Source organism: Penicillium expansum (genome assembly GCF_000769745.1).
Source record: "Penicillium expansum strain MD-8 chromosome Unknown contig8, whole genome shotgun sequence".
NCBI lineage: Eukaryota > Fungi > Ascomycota > Eurotiomycetes > Eurotiales > Aspergillaceae > Penicillium > Penicillium expansum.
Window position 1 is genome coordinate 283,389 of NW_015971309.1, and position 20,177 is coordinate 303,565.

At 48.6% G+C, this 20,177-nt stretch overlaps 8 protein-coding genes across 8 annotated transcripts; 4 read left to right on the forward strand and 4 right to left on the reverse strand.

Moving 5' to 3' along the window:
* Positions 1–256: 256 nt before the first annotated feature.
* Positions 257–4,605, forward strand: PEX2_003700 (ABC transporter, integral membrane type 1; the record flags this gene model as incomplete). The annotated part of the gene is made up of 2 exons (XM_016737648.1): positions 257–4,338; positions 4,395–4,605. 2 exons carry the CDS (start codon positions 257–259, stop codon positions 4,603–4,605), a joined length of 4,293 nt encoding a protein of 1,430 aa, XP_016598704.1.
* A 653-nt stretch (positions 4,606–5,258) lies between these two features.
* PEX2_003710 (DUF3712 domain-containing protein) lies at positions 5,259–6,555 on the forward strand (the record flags this gene model as incomplete). The annotated part of the gene is made up of 6 exons (XM_016737649.1): positions 5,259–5,419; positions 5,470–5,894; positions 5,951–5,965; positions 6,026–6,150; positions 6,203–6,379; positions 6,508–6,555. 6 exons carry the CDS (start codon positions 5,259–5,261, stop codon positions 6,553–6,555), a joined length of 951 nt encoding a protein of 316 aa, XP_016598705.1.
* Positions 6,556–6,703: 148 nt separating this feature from the next.
* PEX2_003720 (sulfotransferase family protein) lies at positions 6,704–7,546 on the reverse strand (the record flags this gene model as incomplete). The annotated part of the gene is made up of 1 exon (XM_016737650.1): positions 6,704–7,546. The coding sequence occupies one exon, from the start codon at positions 7,544–7,546 to the stop codon at positions 6,704–6,706; it is 843 nt and encodes a 280-aa protein (XP_016598706.1).
* Positions 7,547–8,408: 862 nt separating this feature from the next.
* On the reverse strand, positions 8,409–8,714 carry PEX2_003730 (uncharacterized protein; the record flags this gene model as incomplete). The annotated part of the gene is made up of 2 exons (XM_016737651.1): positions 8,409–8,645; positions 8,700–8,714. The coding sequence occupies 2 exons, from the start codon at positions 8,712–8,714 to the stop codon at positions 8,409–8,411; spliced, it is 252 nt and encodes an 83-aa protein (XP_016598707.1).
* A 567-nt stretch (positions 8,715–9,281) lies between these two features.
* On the forward strand, positions 9,282–11,066 carry PEX2_003740 (sugar porter family MFS transporter; the record flags this gene model as incomplete). The annotated part of the gene is made up of 6 exons (XM_016737652.1): positions 9,282–10,116; positions 10,171–10,211; positions 10,270–10,538; positions 10,592–10,674; positions 10,726–10,811; positions 10,869–11,066. 6 exons carry the CDS (start codon positions 9,282–9,284, stop codon positions 11,064–11,066), a joined length of 1,512 nt encoding a protein of 503 aa, XP_016598708.1.
* A 3,508-nt stretch (positions 11,067–14,574) lies between these two features.
* PEX2_003750 (uncharacterized protein) lies at positions 14,575–15,129 on the forward strand (the record flags this gene model as incomplete). Its single annotated transcript, XM_016737653.1, has 1 exon — positions 14,575–15,129. The coding sequence occupies one exon, from the start codon at positions 14,575–14,577 to the stop codon at positions 15,127–15,129; it is 555 nt and encodes a 184-aa protein (XP_016598709.1).
* Positions 15,130–15,206: 77 nt separating this feature from the next.
* On the reverse strand, positions 15,207–18,405 carry PEX2_003760 (ATP-binding mismatch repair protein PMS1; the record flags this gene model as incomplete). The annotated part of the gene is made up of 4 exons (XM_016737654.1): positions 15,207–18,004; positions 18,064–18,150; positions 18,215–18,311; positions 18,367–18,405. 4 exons carry the CDS (start codon positions 18,403–18,405, stop codon positions 15,207–15,209), a joined length of 3,021 nt encoding a protein of 1,006 aa, XP_016598710.1.
* Positions 18,406–18,674: 269 nt separating this feature from the next.
* Positions 18,675–20,029, reverse strand: PEX2_003770 (serine incorporator domain-containing protein; the record flags this gene model as incomplete). Its single annotated transcript, XM_016737655.1, has 2 exons — positions 18,675–19,391; positions 19,442–20,029. 2 exons carry the CDS (start codon positions 20,027–20,029, stop codon positions 18,675–18,677), a joined length of 1,305 nt encoding a protein of 434 aa, XP_016598711.1.
* Between the last annotated feature and the right edge of the window lie 148 nt (positions 20,030–20,177).

Below are 20,177 nucleotides of genomic sequence, written 5' to 3' on the forward strand. Positions count from 1 at the left end.
AACACACAAGCTATCATTGCGTGCTTAGTTGCGTAATTTCGACTGCCTGGAGCCGCTTCTGTAGTGGGAAAATGCGCTGTAAAGTTCCCACTAGACAAGGTTTTTGTTTAGGGCCTAGGGAGTCAGTAGTTATGAAATGTACCTGCCCGAGCCTCATCTCTTTCTTAAAAGGGGGAACATCCCCGAACATCTTGTTGCGCCGCATTCAGTTTATTTTCAAGTCAAATTTATAGAAACCAGACTTTTATATATATATATGTTCAATCGTATTTCATCTCTTGACTGGCCATGGGGCCAGTCTGTGGCCCAGGCTGGAGCAGCAGGTCTTTTCTTGGCCGCAGCCAGCGCTCGGGTGGCCCACCTCAAGTACCAATCTATCAAAGTCAACCCATCCGGGTTACGAAGATCGAAGCTCTTCGTGCTTATCATTTTTGTCACTTTGCGCCTGTCTGTTTTGATTCTATGGACATTGAAGCCCTCGAGTATTGCCGCCCCGGTCGCAGGTTCCGAATTGGTGGCTAGCATTGCTCTGCTGGTTCTGTCAGCCTTTGAGCATGATCGATCAGTGGCGCCTTCAGATCTCATTGCCCTCTATTTTGCGGTCACCCTTCCTCTGGACATCTCTCAGATCAGAGCGCTGCTATCTCTCGACAAACCATCAAGCGCCTTGGCCTTGGAGACAACGATAGACCCCATTCCAACAATTTCCATCATCCTTGTTGTGGTAAAATTAATTGCGCTTGTCAGTGAAGCCCTGCCCAAACGACACCTTTTGCTCGCTAGCTACCGTGATCTCAGTCCTGCGGATACTAGCGGCCCATATAGCAAGATCTTTCTCTGGTGGATTAACCCTCTGCTATGGCGCGGCTTTTTCAACACACTCACACCCGGGGATCTTTATTCTCTAGATTCAGCCTTGTCATCCCAGAAGCTCGAAGCCCAGTTCCGGGGAGAATGGAAGCGAAAACGGAATGCGGGTGCAAACCGACTTTTGCGAGTGGTTCTATCAACCCTGAAATGGCAAATCCTGGCCTCAGGTTTACCACAGCTGCTGTTGATCGGTGTCAAGTTCCTCCAGCCACAATTGATTCGGGATACCACTAATTTCGTGAACAACCCGACCGGTCATCAGGATGGTTTTGGTTGGCGCCTGGTCAGTACATATGCTCTTGTATATCTCAGTATCGCGGTCCTTGGTGCAGCCTCAAAACATCAGATAAACCGATTCATTGTCAGCATTCGAGGCGGACTGATATCCTTGATCTATCAAAAAACTGTGAATTTGAGTATCACCGAACTGGAAGAGAAGGCTGCGTTAACCCTTATTTCCGCCGATGTTGAGCGGATCACGACAGCTTTCGGCACCTTGCATGAGACCTCTGCAGCATTTATTGAGGTTGTGGTCGCTTTATACCTTCTTTACACTCAACTAGGCCCTGGCTTTGTTGCCCCTGGGTTTTTCTTCAGCTGTGCGGTCGTCGCCATAGCCGTCTGCACACGGTTATTTCCCAAATATCTGGACATATGGCTCGAAGCCATTCAAACTCGTACCTCTTCTACTGCAGACATGCTGGGCGCAATCAGGAACATCAAGCTTCTCGGACTATCTTCCGTTGTTGGAGGTCTGGTGCAGCGCTTGCGGGTGCAGGAAAACCAAGTCGCACGTAAGATCCGTTGGGTGGTTCTTGTTCAAGTGGTCTTTCAAAATGTCACTAGCATCGCTGCGCCGGTCTCCACATTTGCGATCTACATTTTCCAGGAACGGTACACGGGGCAGCGATTGGACATTCCCACCGCGTTTGCTATCCTCTCAATTCTTCAGCTCTTGGAGCCACCGCTGATGATGCTAGTCCGAGCACTTCCTGAGCTAGTGGGCTCTCTCGGATGCTTCAGTCGGATACAGGAATTTCTTCTGTCTCCTTCACGACAAGAGCGTCGAACTTTGCAATCGTCGGCCCCCAGACTGGTCGATGAGAATTTGATGGGTCAAAGAACGGACGATGTCCTGGTCCTTCGAAATTCCTCTTTTGGGTGGGGGGACGATAGCCCAGTGCTTCACAATCTTGATCTCCGCGTCAAACGGGGCTCCCTGGTCATGGTAATCGGCCCGACAGGTTGTGGTAAGAGCACCCTGCTGAAAGGCATACTTGGTGAGACTCCCTTCTCATCTGGGACCGTTTGGCTGTCGACCCCTTCGGTTGGGTTTGCGGACCAAACACCATGGACTATCAATTCAACAATCAAGGCTGGTATATGTGGGAGTTCATCTGAAAATGAGCCTTTCTATAGGGAGGTAATTCACTGCTGTGGCCTTTCAGCAGATTTAAGTAACCTACCAAACAAAGACCGAACCATAGTAGGAACCAATGGAATTGCCCTCAGTGGCGGCCAAAAACTCCGTCTTGCCCTAGCCCGGGCGGTCTTTGCGCGGAAAGATCTCTTGATTCTGGATGATATTTTCAGCGGCTTGGATGCGGACACTGAGGACAATATCGTTCGCAGGCTCTTCTCCCAGTCAGGCCCCCTCCGCTCTCAGAACACCAGTGTTGTTCTTGTCACCCATGCCGTTGCCCGCTTGCCACATGCTGACTGGGTAGTCGTACTGTCGAAAGATGGGAAAATCGCCGAGCAAGGAACTTATGAGACTCTTGTTCAACAGACCGGAGGATACGTGGCTGGTCTCGCTGTCCGCTTCAAGGACGATTCCGGTAATGCCGATGAGGCTGGCTCTCAGTCTGGCAGCGTAGAAACACCGGCAAAGCACCCAGCGGTTGACATGACGCATGAAGAGGAAGAAGATGAGATCTCGACTAAGTCCATAGTGTCGAACATTGGGGATTGGAAGGCGATCACACATTATTTCGCTGTAGCAGGCCGATTCTCGATAGGACTCGCCGCTTTTTGGAGTTTGATCTACGTCACTGCAATCAAGGCTCCCGGGCTGCTTCTTAGCTATTTCGCCAGTCCGGTCGATCATTCAACGATTGTGTCTACCTCATGGTTCTTGGGATCTCTAGGGTTGGCAGCTGTAATCTCCCTGGTTTCACTCACTCTGTTGGTCTTGGGACAGTTCTTCTACATCGTCCCTCGAGTATCGAACGGCCTCCACCAGCGGCTCTTGCACACCGTATTGCTGGCCCCTTTGTCGTTTTTCACCTCTACTGATTCAGGCACAGTACTGAACTGGTTTAGCAACGACCTCGGCGTTATCGACAATGAACTACCAGGAGTGCTGATTGGCACTATGATACAGTTAGCGATCTTTGTGATCGGGGCTGGTCTCATCGCGGTTTCAGCATCGTACCTGCTAGCAATTATTCCATTGCTTGTTCTTGTCCTCATCGCCATCCAAAGATTCTACCTTCAGACCTCTCGCCAGCTCCGAGCGATGCGCCAGGAGCAACAAGCGCCTCTGTACACTCACTTCCAAGAAACCATCGCCGGCGTCGTCAGCATCCGAGCCTTGGGCTGGACTGAGCAATTCTGCGCCAAAAACTCTGAGCTACTAGACAATAGCCAGAGACCCGTTTATCTTCTACAAGCAATCCAGATCTGGCTTGCACTTGTGCTGAATCTATTGGTCGCCGGACTCGGAACACTTTTGATTGCAACAATCGTCTCCCTTCGCGACACTGTTCCTCCCGCCCTGGTTGGCCTGGGCCTGCTGAATATCATGAGCTTCAATGAGAGCCTCTGCGAATTGGTCCAACTGTGGAGCATGACGGAGACTTCCCTCGGTTCTCTCGCACGCGTACGCGGTTTTATCGACAACATCGAGCCAGAAGTCAAACTCCTCGAGACAGTTTCTCCTGCACCAACTTGGCCTCCTCATGGTGCAGTCGATATCAACAACTTCGCAGCCTCATACAGTGAATCTTCTTCACTCGTCCTCCAAGACGTCTCTCTCCAGATCCAGCCTGGGGAGAAAATCGGTATCTGTGGCCGAACCGGTAGTGGCAAATCCTCGCTCCTTGCCTCGCTCTTTCACCTCCTGGAATTCCGTCAGGGCTCCATAACCATAGATGGCTTAGACCTGACTCTTCTTTCCCGGGAAACATTACGCCAGCGGCTCAACATCATCACCCAGGAGCCGTACTGGGTTACCTCCGAAACCGTGCGATTTAACCTCGACCCGTGGGGTGCGACGACCCAAGATGACGAGATCTTGATCCGAGTCTTGGAAAAATGTCAGGTCTGGTCTGTGGTCGAATCGAAAGGCGGGCTGAGTGCAATCATGGCTGGGGACTTTTTAAGTCATGGTCAGCGACAGCTGTTTTGCCTGGCAAGGAGTCTCCTACGAAAGAGTAAGGTTGTGGTGTTGGATGAGGTGTCTTCGAGGTGAGTCTTGTGTAGTTTCTAGTCCCCCAAACTGCAGAAGCTAACAATGGAAACAGTGTCGACATCCAAACCGATAGGATTATGCAGGCCATCATCCGAGATGAATTCCAGGGTTGTACTATAATCTCCGTTGCGCATCGTCTCAACACGATCGTCGATTTCGACCGTGTAGTTGTGCTCCATGAGGGGCGCGTCGTGGAGTCGGGGAAGCCTCAAGAGCTATTGGCGCAGTCTGAAAGTAGATTCAAGAAGCTATATGAGCTGTAATCACTGAGAAGAAGGCGTCTTAATACCATACAACTTGTATGAATCGGCAGGTTCATTTTTGCACAATCTTGTACTCCGTACTTGGTAGCTGTAATCCACAATTGAGGTCACCTTTCTCTGCCGATCCTTTCCATGCACGGTCTGCGGATTTATCAACCATCGTATGATCGGGTGTTCGGTCCTGGAAGTATGGAGTACGACCTCAGGTGAACCCTGTTGATTAGTCACGTTGACCCCTTTTCCTTGGAAGGTACCAAGACCGCCCAGGATTCTTGGCATTCAGCCTCATTTTGTATAACCAAACCTTGCCAGGTTAGTCCTTATTGATCTTTGTTGATCCTAAAAGAATATTATGACATCAATAACCGAGGTCTCGTAAAGACGTTTTTTTTTCTATTTTGAATTGTGCACATCTATCATGTGAAGGTGGGTCTAATCGACAAATATATCCAGAACCCCAAGCGACCACTAGTTTGTGTTTATGAAATTGTTGCCTATGGGCCCCATTTTCATCTCTTCTCGATCTCTTTCTACTTCCACACGCTACAGCATGGAAAGCAGTTGTCATACTGCCATCTACCGGAGTTTCATCATCCATGACCTAGGCTGAAAGCAGATATTTTGGCACTAATATCAACATTGTTCCGCCCATCATGTCAAAATCTGACATCTCCAGTAACTCGGAGGCGGATGAGGCAATACCGGCCTCAGCAAAGGCAACCTTTTGGAGCCGGTTCAAGGCACATATGAAGAAGTTCTGGTGGGCTTGTTTAATCGCATTCTGCATATCTGTCTTCGTCATCATTCTCCCACTGTGAGCTTTGCCATAGAAGATTATTCTGTTTATACTAATTGTTTCCTCAGCTTTTATGTCGGGGTTCCCAATTTCGCGAATGACTATATCAACAAGTACGACTACGACTACGACGGCCTCGAGATTACCAACCCCCGGCCTACTGCCTTCCATATCAAACAAAAGAAAAGCCTCAAAATCAAAGGAGCGTTTAGTGGTAGTGGTCATATAACTCCATTCAATGCCACATGTCGTCTCAAAGACACCAATGAAGCTTTTGCAGTACTCCCTGTTCCGAGGATTGCATTTGGCAACGGCGCCGTCCTTGAAATAGACCAAGATTTGGATTTGTCTTGTGTCGACTGTCTGTCGCAATTGGCTTCTGCTGTTGCATCTAACAAGAGCTCTTCCTTTTTGATTGAAGGTTCACCGGATTTGAAATATGGTGCTCTACCGACTGCTCATTTGAACATTCATAAAACCATCAAGGTGGATAGTGAGTGGGCCCTTTTTCCCACATATCCATGAAACAAGCTGACAATGTTAAATTAGGTTTCAATATCACAAGTAAGATATACCATATGACATACTAAATTACCCCGGGGTTACTCTTTCTAAAATTAGCAGGTTTCCTCAATATGAAGGGCGCATTCAACATCACCAGCATGGAACTCCTGGTTCCTCCAGTTGATGGTTATAACTTCAATGCCACAATCTCCGTGCGCAATCCGAATCCCATCATTATTGAGTTGGTATGTCAATTCCTCCCATGCCCTGGGATGTAAGTATGGCTGACACGCTCAGGGACATGTGACTTTCAATCTCACCTTAGGTGGCTCAGACTTGGGTTGGGTCGATTTCCCCTATCTCTTTCTGGAAAAGAGTGTCACCAGCACCGTGGTCCTCGGTTCAGTTAGCAAAGAAGCGTTAATCCAAGAGGCCATTTCGGGTAACGATGACTTTGGCACTGTGACTATTGGGGTTCGTGGGGAAAGCTGTTCTTTCAAGGGGGTTGATATCCCTTACTTCACAGCAGCTATCAGGGCTATGTCTGCGGAAGTAAAAGTCGATCTATTAGAATATGCATCAAGTCTATTTTCTTGATATAGAATATATATGGTCGCGAGTACTTGGTGGATGAGTTTCGAGATGACTAGATGATCTGTGAACCAAGACTGTAGAACTACTTAGATTTTTCAAATATGTTTACTAAATAAAGATCTTACTCGGTTGTAACTAGCCGAGAAACATGTAAAAATTGGAAAACTACGTGCGGAGTCTCCGCTTCCATCAAAAGATTCCTACCTAATATGTGCACAAAATAACAGGAATCACGAAAGCCAAACCCCCAAAAACAAGCATGTTTCTTACTGCTCGCTTATGATGAGCCGCCATTGTCTTACCAATTCGTTCTGCCCATGCCTTTGGAGGATTACCGTTGGGAAACGGAATATCAGGAACTGGCTTGTTCAGGAACCGACAAAGAGGCTCCCAGCCATCTTCAACAGACCATTCGAGAAGTCGATCCTCCGGCAAACCTAGACCTCTAACCATCGCAACATGCTGCTCATAGACCCACTTCCCATTCGATTCGAAACTTCCTCTAAAGAATCGCGGCATCATATTCCTTGACATTGTTTGGCGAATCCAGAACAGATCTGCGCTGAACCAAGATTTGCACCAGTCCCAATCAATAGGATTTTTATCAAAATATCCCATTGTGTTTTGCATGCTACGGTACCAGCCGTCAAGGTCCTGGCGGACATTGAGGATGACTTTTGCGTCCGGGTAGGCTTCAATGAGTTCGGGCGCGAACTCTGCTGCGAATAAATCGCTGACACCCACACTATTTAGAAGAATTGAGTCGAAGTCTTTCGCTGTCAATTTCTTCACCTCGTTCTTCTCTGGGGCTGTGGTGTATTTCTTTTGCAAAAGTCGGTATATCCCTTCTAGAGATGAAGGGGGGAGGATGGTGTCAAAGCCATGATGGGTATGGTCAAATCCCAAAATATGCAATGCTTCGCGGAGACTGTCGGTGCCGCTTCGTGAGATCCCGACGGCTAGCACTTGCATTGGCTCTTTGCGTACACCGCTGGTCGGGGGTGGGAGTCCATAGATTGAATGAAGGATTCGATCGGTCAAGGTCATTTTTAGATGGTGAATGGGAACAGGATGAGGCAGCTTTGATTGAAAGAGATAGCTGCAAATCAAGGTCCGAGGGATGTTTTATATCGTTGTTGCTGATGTGAGGCGCAACATGAAGCCTATTTTGGGTTAGCGGCATGCGTTGAGCCTCGATGACGCAGTCGAGGTTCTTTAATTGGTTCACGCAGATTTCAGGCAGATTCAAGGCAGGTTTATTCAAAAAGGATCAATGCCTAAGTAGCGATGTTCAGTTATGTAATTATTTGGCTCTTTGTATAGGTACAATCACTTTTAGAGCCTTACTCTCGAAGATTGTAACGATGCCTCGGGCTTGTCGCTATACCCTCGAGACATCAAAGAACAAAAGCTTAACAACCATTGATTTTCCTAGTCGCTACTACCATTGCTTAGAGTGCTGCGGAGAGTGAGAGATTCTACATGCATCCATGCAAAAATAAAAAATCCGAACCCTATACGAAGTTTCCGATATACCTATGTAGTGCATTATGGCACACCAAAGACATAAACAATCCCATTCAGTGGCTCGGCTCCAGCGATAAAGTCTTTATCCCTAATTCTTTATCAATTTTATTACTGTTCAATCCACAAAGAATGAATAGTGACAAAGAACACAAGTAAACTCTTTGTGACTCGCATTGTTCCTTCTATGATATTATTTTCTTTTGGTTCCGATGCTCAGAGTTTCACTCTAAAGAAATTGCATAAATAGACTAGACTAGATCCCACCCTCTTCTCAAGAGTCATCAGACATCACTCGAAGCATCTGCATCAACTACATCTCTCTTGACACCCCTAGCTATCCTCACAGAATTCTAACCCTCCACTTAGGTTTATTATACAGTGCTCATTCGTCAGTATGCTGGTCCCCGCAGGAAACGCCGAAACCCAGTTTCTGCACACACGCGATCAGTTCGTAGCTGGCATACAGGTCGAGCTTGACGCCATTGCGAGTCGCAATGGGACTTCGCCCTTCCGCCTGGCACTGGCTGTTGACAATCTCACCGACCTTATTCGCCAGATACGTGTCGTTGAACGAGCTAGTGCCGATATGTTCAGGGAGATGCCGCGATGCCGTACCGTGCTTGATAGACGTGGCTATTATGGGCATAATTGTGCATTTCTAGTGAAGACTCACAAGCTTGGGGGCCATTTGGTTGTGCTTAGGGATAACCTCGTGTCTCTATATTCTGACCGTCGTAGGATTTCCCGGCAGGTTGAGGCCGTAGACCGGTACTTAGATCTTTAGATACATTTCAATTCATTCTTTTAAAAAAGGATTTTGCTTTCAAATGCGCCAGCATTATTCGTAGTATTGTAGTCAGTCGTAGTTCGTAGGCCAAGAAGTTGCTGGCCCGACAGGGTAAGATCACCTGCTAGAACTTATCGACAGGGCGATGAAACCTAGGATTTCATCATAGGGCGTCAATAGCGTTGTTCTATCCCTGTTATCCCTGTTTGGCTAACCGAACAAAGATTCGAAGGATTCGGATTCGTCGGGGTGTGGGGAAGTCCCCGCGGGGAAGACCCTGCGCCAGTCCTGTTTCGTCCCGCGGGTAAAGCAAATGACGACCCCGGGATGCATTAAACCGAACAATTCTTCTCGGGCAAGAGTGAACTGAAATACCATGGGATTGAAATGGTTGAATGTATGGAGAAAAGGACCTGGGGCCCCAGATCTCAGCGTCCCTTCAAGTTCCCCCATTGATCTAAGCACAAGATGGTCCTGCGCGGAAAATACCTACACTGGGCTGTGACAGCTGCAAGCTGTCAAGCGTTTCTTCTCCTTGGATATGACCAGGGCGTTATGAGCGGCCTGATTGGCGCGAACAATCAATTCGGACAAACATTCAACAATCCAGATAGCACTATGCAGGGTCTTCTCACTTCTATCTATGATATCGGCTGTGCAGTCGGCTGTCTCCTCAGTCTCGTCATTGGCCACAAATTTGGCCGCCGAAAGATGATTATTGCTGGTGGCTCAATCATGATTATAGGAACAATTATCCTCGGAAGTTCCTATACCGTTCCTCAATTCCTCGTTGGCCGAATCGTCACTGGTCTTGGTAACGGAATTAACAGCAGTACCGTTCCAGCCTACCAATCCGAACTAGCGCGTCCAGAGCAGCGTGGCATGTTGCTCTCTGCTCAAGGCACCGTGACAATCCTCGGCCTGTGCATCGCGTACTGGCTGGACTATGGACTGAGCTTCGTGGACACGCCTGTGCAGTGGCGGTTCCCAATTAGTTTCCAGGCTTTCTTTGCCATCTGCTTGGTTTTACAGATGATTCCACTGCCTGATTCTCCACGCTGGCTCTGTGAGCAAGATCGCAGCGACGAGGCAGCGTCGGTCCTAGCTCGTCTACAACTGGATCAGCCCGCCGATGAGTCCAATCCTGAGGTTGTTCTTCTACGTCGTCAAATTGAATCATCGATCGAGATTGAGTCTGCTGGCGGACCCTTCAAGTACAAAGAGCTCTGGTCAGGTGGCCAGATGGGAAATCTTCGACGTATGATCTTGGCTGCTGTTGTCAATATCCAGCAGCAGTTTACAGGTGAGTAATACCCATTCGGGCACTGCAGGGAATTCAGGTATTGACATATCCCAGGCTCTAACATGATCAACTACTACGCCCCCGTTGTCTACCAGGTATACTCCTATACCCATATCCAGCTAAACAAGTGAACTGATAGCAAGCTCAATACAGAATGCCATCAATCTATCTCGCAACTTATCCTTGGTTCTCGGCGGCTGCACCTCTCTCGCGTACCTTGTTGGCTCTGTCATCCCCTTGTGGAGCATGGATAAATTCGGCCGACGGGTATCACTTATGGTCTCTGCCGCTGGTCTCTGCTTCTGTTTCGTGATGACTGCTATTCTATTATCGATCGGTACTGCGCCATGTGCATATGCAGCTACCGTATTTGTTTTTATATTCCAGTTGTTCCTCGGTATCGGATATCTTCCAGTTCCCTGGTGTGTTTTGCTATCTTGGTTGTATTCGTGTATCACTGCTAACAACTACCAAGGTTCTATCCTTCTGAAATTTCGACTACGCGTATCCGAGCTAGAGCTCAAGCGTTTGGTGGATTTGTCAATTGGATTTGTGTTTGTAAGTTGAATGAACCTCATAGAGAGTATGTGACTTCGCTAACCCTCGCAGTCATTGTCGTCCAAATTACGCCAACGGCAATTGATAATATTGGATGGAAAACATTCATCATCTTCGCCTGCTTCTGCTTTGCCTGGGTATGACCCCGATTCTGAACCCAATTCTTTATGTTTAATGATACTAACTGAACTAAGATTCCTATGGTGTTTTTCTTCTTTCCAGAGACCAAAGGCTTGGAACTGGAGGATGTTGACCACCTCTTCTCAAGAGGCGGCATTACTGGAGGTGTTTGGGAAACTAGAGGTTATCCCGTTCTCCCTGGCCACCATCGAACTTTGAACACCGAGAGAATGGAAAAACCAATGGTCGAGACTGCGCACATCGAGGTATGAGAGAGTATGAGACTGAAGTCGTGCAAAATAGGTCCTGAGGTTCTTCATATCTTTTTAAAATTTATTTGAAATTAGATTTAGACTGCTCAAGTGCCCTCGTCAAGGCATTACGATAACTAATATACCGCACGATTGGGTAGTACTGTCTACATGTTTGAATTATGAGAGAGCGAAATAAATGTTCATTTTGAAGCTCGGAACAACCTCAGATGTCAAGTACAAGTAGTTGCCCATACGACAACAGCCGTATACTCTATGTTCATCTGCCTTATTTATCCATCTGGCGAAGATACCGCCCTATTTTCTAGACTAGAGCGGCCCTATCAGAGATGATGGGATAATTCCCGCCTATTTTGCAGAAGTTTAGGTGCTTTTGGCGCACCCTGCTGGGCTTTGGGCAGTCTATAATGCATTAGCTCTGTTGCCTTCGAAGGGTTGAAGGGGAAACTCACAGTGGGAGCGGGGGGGGGGGTCTTACCTAGGCTTTGTGAGGATCAACCCCATCACAGCCTCATGCTTGGTTCTCTCCTGGGCCCTTACGTTGGATCGTTGTGAGTATGTATCTGATCAACAGGGGAAAAAGAAGAGACATGCTGGGATATATGACAACTGATTAATGGCTTACCTGCCGTTTGGTTACCCCCGTCTTGCCCGTTGTTTCTTCCTATAGGTGGGGGAAGAGGAGTTGTAGTTTGGAAAACACCTCGATGCTTTCCAGTAAGATGCTTGCAAGATACGCATTTTCATCAGATAGCTTGACACCGTTCGGGGGCTTCACCAATTTTTCATCACTGTTGTAAGGGATATTGGAACAGAATGGCATGGTGGCCAGTGTTTCTGCGTCAGGGTCAGGAGCTCTCAAGGCCGTCGAATTGTTGGATGGCTTTATGTAGGCCGGTATTGAGGAAACCGCATTTGACTTGGGTCGTCCAAGAAAATAGAAATGAAAGTAAGGGAAGAAGAATTGCCTTGACGTCAAATATTGTAAACGAGGGCAAAGCGATAGAGAGGTGAGATACCCTCCAGGGTGACTGAAGTCATTTCTCATGCTCTTCCCAAACACTCTGCAACTACCAACTCATCATATCGTAATGTATTGATACTTTTAAGCTATTTTCCTTTGAATTTCTGTCATGTCAGTATTGAGGCTCAGAGGTTATAGTTGGAACATCAAAAGTCTCTTGAATTCAAAGCTAGATACTAAATAAAACTACCGCCAATCTTGTTCGAACAAGACAAATGTGTCCAGGTATATCAATGACCAAGAGCATAGCAGGTGAATAATTCTGTGTATATTCAACCCACTCCGATCAGGGATGTAATGGAAGTTTTGTTCTATGGCCCTGCTGGGTGTACGGACTCAAAAGTATATCTTTGGATCCCGTGCCCATGCAACAGACCAATTGGTCTTAATTTCCTTGAGTCAAAATCCCACAGCCCACAGAAAGGTACCCGAAGGCTAAACAAGTTTACCGCAAGGTTGGAGCTCCAACTTGTTTCTTCGCTTTTTCGAAAAAGAGCGGGGTTGCACGGCCAGTTGCAAGGGAAATCACACAGTTGCTGCGTAATGCCCCAAACTCCGCTGAAAGCACTGATCAGAGATAACCCAAGTTAGTAACAAAGACAATTAAACCGAGCAAGAGGACTCACCTGGAGTTTAGCCGGACCCGCCTGGACTGGGATGGTGCACCCCCAGTCTGACTTCAGGTCTTCCCACAAAGGTTCTGGTGAGAGAAGAGCATGGGTTAGTAATGATGAAAAACCATAGGCGGGGAAGAACGTACCTTGGACTTGCGTCCCGGATGCCCCGCAAGACGAAATGGCAACGTGTATTGCTACAGCGCGTACCGACTCCGCCTCAGGCCTCCAAACCCGTGTGGATTGATGGGACTTGCGGATGATCCCATCTACCTCCCCAAATCCTCTAAGAGGGACAATCCTGCTAAGAGGGCGCCGATTTGGTCCAGGCATTTGCGACAATTTTCTAATGAGAGGAGACTATGGTTAGAAATGGTAAAATTCCACGGGCTGGAGAACTCACCCGCACATCACCAAGGCTGATAGGACAATCAAAGAAAGCCCATGCTCAGTGCAGGTACATTGCCGTCATCCAACGAAGGTCCTGATGGGTGAACAGTCAGTGATGGGAAAAGTATTATGACTGGCAGGGGAACATACGACCACTGCCGAGGCTTGGGGGCCTGGCTTAGGATTTCCGACGAAGGCTCTAATCAAGAAAAAGCGCGAGTCAGTCTTGTCAAAACTTATGCCAAAAATCGGTGGGTGGGAAAACGTACGGTGCCGGTTCGATGTGTACAGGGTATGACCCCCGTAAATCTACTAAGGCTTTCGATTGTCAGCAGATCATCTTGACTGAGAGGGTGTGATACTCACCTTCACCACTGAATGTCACGGAAGCTAGCCATGCCAGATTAGATCTGGGGAGCTTGCGACGGAGGTGGTTGACAGGAGGAAGGTGAAGAAGCGGGGGTAGGGGGGGCTTTTATATGGGGGAGCTCGCGATGTGACAGCCAAGGTTGTTGAAGAAGGTACGACTCACCTCGCTCTGGCCTAATTGGGAAGTCACCCCACTTTTGATCTGCACAAACAAAGAAAACAAAACACTAAGCCTAATTGGGATACCTACCTGGCCCTGGGGGTGGTCCAGGCGGGTACCCACATCAGCTGAACATTCGAGTATGTTGTAAACATGTGCTCTCTCCCTGGTGTTCTATCACGCTTCTCTCAACGAGCTGTTCATGTCTCCCGCAACTCACTGTTATGGAATAGAAGAGACCACTACAGTCGAGAGTACTACCAGAGCACTCCTCGCGCACAAAAAGAGCCATCCCTCTATATCCCATCCGCTTTAATGGCGTGAGACGAGTAATCAGTGGGAATAATCCAAGGATTGAATTGCAGTGAGCACTACTAGAGCTCCGCAAAGCCCATAAAGCCCATAGCCCAGCCCAACCCAACCCGCAAATGGGCTAGGCTTTGGGCCCTACCTTCGGGCCCACCGGTAGGCCATGGGCTTAAGGAGAAGCCCACTGCGGGTTAATAGGTCCCTAAATAGGCCTCAAGCAGTACAAATATGCCGGAAATTCAGAAGTTCAACCCCCTTTTAGGGATTTTGAAGTTATCCTTCGTTTTACCCCCGTTTCTAAGCCTTATGTTAAGGTAATATTTTATTAGTTTAAATCATTTAGAATTAGTTACTAGTTATCTCTCTATACTATATTTAGAAATGCGAGAAAGCGCATTATTAAGATAATTTATAAAGTATAGAAGTTAAGGCGGGGAACGAATGTCAACAGAGATGACATGTGCCGGGTGGGGTTGTCGATCTTTTGTTTACAGCTGATTTCGTATATCAGTAACCAGATATCCAGAAAAAAAAAATACATACAAAGAGACCTAGAGACCCCAGCAGTTACTTGGATCATATCTCCAAAGCTCATAATCTACAAATCCACCGACAAAATCCGAACCAAATAAACAGCCAACCATGGACAACCCTACCCCACAACCGAACCCAAACCCAAATACAACCGCAGACCCAGTCGCGAACACGCCAGACGATCAACAACAAAAAGAAGCGCTGGCAGCCTTTACTGCGACACTCCTCTCAGTTGGAACAAACCTCGAAACACCGCTCCGCGACCGCGCAGCAAACATCCAATCCAACGCGGCAGCGCTGGAAAGACAAGAAGTCGAGCTAGCGGAAAATACGCAGCGACTAGCGCGGCAGAATCAGCAGTGGGTTGGATTAGCGGATGAGACGCGCGAGGGGTTAAAGGAGATTGGGGATGTACAGAATTGGGCGGAGATGATTGAGCGCGATTTGCTGGCGTTGGAGGATATGATGGATGATGTTGAGAGGGGTCATGGGGAACATGGGAATGAGGATGATGAGGACCGAGAGGATAGTGATACGGAACTGAATGGGGGTGTTGGGGGTGTTGGGAATGGCAATTCAAATGGGCAGAATGGACATGTTGATGTTGATGCTAATGGGAAGAAAGTAGATCAGCCCGCGAAAGGGTGGTTGCGATGGTGGTGATGGGTTCATGTCTTTTGTTCATTTGATTTAATTATTCTTGTTATACATTTATATCACGCACAGGGTATCGTTATTGGTTATTCTTCTTCATCTTCATCTTCTTCGCCTTCTGCTTCCAAGTATTGTTTCCAAGGGTCGAGTTCTTCGGTTTCCTGAAATTCATTCCATTCATCCCACTGACCAAGACTCATCAAATGCCGCATGGTCGGTCGACCGTGGGGGCAATTCCACGGTTTATCGATAGTACCCATGTTCTGAACGACTCGTTCCATCTGGCGGCTCGTCAAGGTCTTCCCGATCATGATACTTGAGCGACAGGCGCGCATAGCAAACATTTTGCGCACTTTGCTTGGTCGTGGTACTGACGCTCCATTTGATGTTGAAATTGACTCTGACAGCAACACGATCAGCTCCTCCAGATCGCGTACGCCGAAGACCACTTCCTTGCTCAGCGGTAACGAGACTAGTTGACATCGACGACCGATAGGCTCATCGCCGCTTTCGTCGACGGTCACGAGGAAACCATTTTTCTCAAGAGCGGCACGGTTCTCAAGGACAACCTCTTCTTCGACGGCAGTGAGATCGAGGCGTTGCGGACGGACGAGTCGCTGATTTTGCACCACGGTTTCAGCTTGCAAGCGCTCGAAGTTGAATTTCTCATCAGAGGCATGTTGGTCAATGATGAAGAGCTCATCATGGTCCTCTCCTGGACGGACTGCGATAATGAAGCCCAAGTTGAACTGGCCGATGATACGCATTTGTGCGAAATCGTTCTTGCTTACAGTCAATGAAAGCTTGTCCTCGGCGGTTTTCTCGCCAAGGTCAGTGGCTTCCTCTTCGGTTTTCTTGGGGCCCGCTTGCATCGTCCTTTGCAGTTTGATGAGTTGAGATTGAAGACTTGAAATAGACCCGTCTACCGTGCCGACAAGTTGTATAGTCGCGTCGCGATGCGTAGCACCTTTGCTCATCTTCTTTGCACGGTTCACGCTGTTTTCTTGGGGAAGCATAGCAGTTTCCTCGGCTTGATGAATGAGCCGTTGAACTGTAGCTTCTTCCTGTGCCTTTTTCTCGGCTTCGTCGAGACTTTCATCTGCAGCAGTTTCTTTGTCTTTCGTCTCGGTGTTTTCGGTTTCTGACAGAACTATATCTTGGTCGGGAACATAGTCGACATCCTCAGGCGGAGGAGAGCCTTCGTCTTCAGGCTCTTGCTCGGCGTCTTGTGTATCCTCGACTTCACTTAAAATGTCATCTCTATTTTCTTCAGCCTGGTCATCCTCACTGGCAGAGCCCTCTTCATCTTCTTCGTCATCCAGCTGCGATCCAGGCGCAGCAAACGCTTTCATATGTTCACCGAAGATATTAGGGCGCGATGGTGTGTGTATCCGTCTCTTCCGTCGGGGCGGCTCTCTCATTAGAGGTGGATCTTCTGAGAATCGTTTTCGTGGAGGACCACTACCGACCATGGATGTTATGGTCCGGTTGCCGATAGTGATGGTGGCTAGTTCGGCAGGTTCTCGTCGTGGACGCATTCTATCGAAGGCATTTTGGACAATATTGGGGATTTCTGCGGGGTCTCCACGAGCGCGAGATGGAGTCTCGTCAGGGGCTGATGGCTGGGATGAGGGTTCCTGAGAGATAGGGGTTGGATCAGGCTCCTCCTGTGTGGCTTCTCGGACGAAAAGTTCATCGTCAGAGATCGCCGCAGCAGGCGTTTCTAGCTCACTTGGAGCTGGGGTCGACATCGAAGAGCGATTGGTTGCAGCGCGGGGTGTTCTCATTGAACGAGCCGGAGATGGCGTAGCCTGCGCACTTCCCATGCCCGCTTGTGAGCTCGCAAAACGCTGAATCGCACTTTGTTGACTCGCCCCCGGAGTTTCCACCGAGCTTTCTTTCGTCCGATCTTGATTTGGGGTTGTAAGTCCACTGCTTTCGCTCAGTTCCCGAGCAGTGACGAACCCTGGAAGTGATGATAGTGGCTGCTGTTTTGGCAAAGGCTTGGATTTGACCGTTGACTGCGGCACAGTTTGGTCCGCATCCGCAAAGAGTTGCGTAAGAGAGACTTTGAGCGATTCAATCATAGCCCCCGCATCATGAAGCAAAATTTGGCGCTTATCAGGCGAAACATTGACATCGTAAGCGTTTGTATCCATCTGAAAGTCCGCAAATATAAACGCCGACTGCGAGACATTAAACGACTTGTAAACCTCGTTGAACGCCTTCTGAATCTGCGGCAGGCCACATGGCCGCGAGTTGACAAAGAACATCTGACGATCCGGAGTCTGACGGCCCTCGCCGAACACAGGACGCGAGATATGGCCTCGGACCTGAATTTTACTCAATTGATCGTCGCCAGCTCGTTTCGTAGCCGTGGCAGGCTCAAACTCCAGCTCTAGATCAAGGGATATCAGGGCGGATAATGTCTTCGCGCCATACACATTGGCAATATTCTCCTTGGTAGTCTTATTTCCATTTGTAGAAAAGACCACCACATTCCGTGTCTTGCCAACAGTGTTCCTGACGCTGAACCGGACTCCAGTGCTAATGCATGCATAGGCATGTAACAGGTTCAGAACCTTTCCGTATTCCCGCTTGATGTTCTTTTCCAATTCCCGCCGACGCACTGGAAGCCGCTTGAAGATACCTTCTACCGATGCGGTCGTTCCTTTCTGCCCAGCAACGATCTGTGTCTTTCGGAGCTTTCCAGATTGTTCAAAGTCGAGTCGATTCGCGCGGGGAACTTGCTTTTCTTGTGCCGTAACGATGTGGAAGTCGGCCAACGCGCAGAGAGAGGATATCGCCTCGCCCCGGAAACCGAAGGTGTGCAGGTTCGAGAGGTCATCGTATGACGACAATTTGGAGGTATAGTGTTTCAATGCTAAGAAAAAGGAATAATCAGTTTGAGCGCCATGTACTAAGAAAGAAGTGACAACTCACCGACGTTCTCATAGTTCTCCGGCGAGATCCCGCTGCCGTTATCTTGGACCTCAATTAGATCCAGACCATTATTCTTGAATCGGACCTCTGAAACCCCCCAGAATCATCAGAAAATGTTTCACAGACTATGTTGGGAAAGTCATTCACCCACCGATCGTCGTTGCGCCGGCATCCAGACTATTTTCGACAAGCTCTTTGGCGACAGAACACAAGTCAACGATAACTTGACCCGATTGGATTTGGTGTACCTGAATAATCCGCTGGTCAGTTTAACACTTTGCGGAAGGACATCGGATTTCATACTGAGCGCGCCTCGATGGCTTGGATTGTCGCCATCTTCATCCCATAATGTCTGCGGAGGATAAGTTGGCACGCGTCTCACTTAACGCGTTGGTTTGCCAAGACCGTGGTGGGCCGGTAGCATATGACAGCTCTGTACGGAGTACATGATGACCCCTGTTCTACTTGACCCAAGGAAGTTTTATTTGCGCTACAAGGATGTGGATATATTCATTTGAATTATTCAGCACTGTAATTACGGATATAAATCAAAACAAACGAATCATGAGCAACACTACCGCTCTTAACGCGCAAAATAAATATGAAAAGACCTAATAGACACCAAAGCGATCCGGCAGCATAACAGGCGCAACCAGAGTCCACAGATAGATAGCATAGCAGACCCAGGAGCTGACGATCTTCACCCAGCTGGCCCAGTATGTGCGGCCCACCGGTGCGAAATCTCCCGTTGTCTCCAGCGTCAGTCCCTGGACTAACAAAGTGGCCACCCATGTCGTGGCGAGGAAGAAGATGATGTGGAAGAGCGAGTAATTGTATTGGGTTGAACCACGCTCGTCGTCCTTCGCGGTGTCGTAGTCGTCCTCGTCATCACTTTCATCCAGGGCACTGGCAGGAAGACTGCCGCTCTCGACAGCGGCCCGGAGAGCTTCAGCGCGCATCTCCCGACGGGTATTTGGCTGTTGGGTCACCAAGCCGTGCTCGTTGTCATCTGTGCCCAGCTGAATGTAGCTGTGACCACCCTTCGATCCTAGGGCAATTCCTTGGGTGGCAGCGCGTGTGGTGGTGTATGCGATGGTCAGCATAGTTACAATCGCACCGAGAACGATAGTGGTCGTCCTGGCTCCGCGGGACCGGACGAGAGGGTTGCAGTTATTGTCATCCGGTTCCATCGAAACGGCAGACATAGTGAGGTAGGTGCAGTAGACAGTGACCATTGCAGCTTGAGCTAGTCCTGCGCGAGAGTTTGACTCTTGGACTGCCGGTTGAACGGAAACGAAGGAGATGATCAAAAACACGATTAGGTTAACCTGCAACAAGTCAGTTGGGCGCCAAGATTCGTGGAGTGGGGGATACATACGGTGATAGCAGCCTGGTTCATGGAGCAGCCACTATTCGCGAAGAAGATGTACATCAAGATGGTCATGACGAAAGAGGCCAAGTACATGCCCAGGGTCGAACCAATAAGCAGACCACGCCACACACGAGAGTCACTGTCTTCGATCTTCTGCAGGCATAGCTCCGCCCACGAGTGCGCAAGGTCCACCAGAAGGATCAAACCCAAAAGGAGGAAGAGCATGGCGCAGAAGAATGCGATATAGTTGCCATAGACGAAGAAGAAGGGTTCAGGGATAAAGAACGACATGACGATAAAGGCCAACCAGAGGATGACCTTCGGACCCCAAAATCCATTCTGGAGAGCGGCGCGAGTATCTTTCGAACTTTTAACCCCGAGAAGCAAAAGGGCGAAGATCAAATGGAAGAGACCGAGGGCAAAGTTGATCCGATGGACCGCGACCCAACCGTGACATTCCTTCCCGTCGCATCGAATCTCCATATAATCCAGTGTCAAATTCTGCAATTTTTTCAGAGCCCACGGCGTGAGCATGATCCAGGAGAGTATGGAATTGATCAAAAGGATGAGGGCATACGCGATTCTCGTCGCCATACTGTTGTCCTTGTTAGTCCGAGGTTCTCCATACTAGGCAGCCGATAAGTGGTACCTGTTTTGAAACTTTCCGCAGGCGCTGCAGACCGCAGAACATGTCGCTGCTCCACAGCATGATGTTCCGACTGTTAATAGCTGTAGAGGGAGA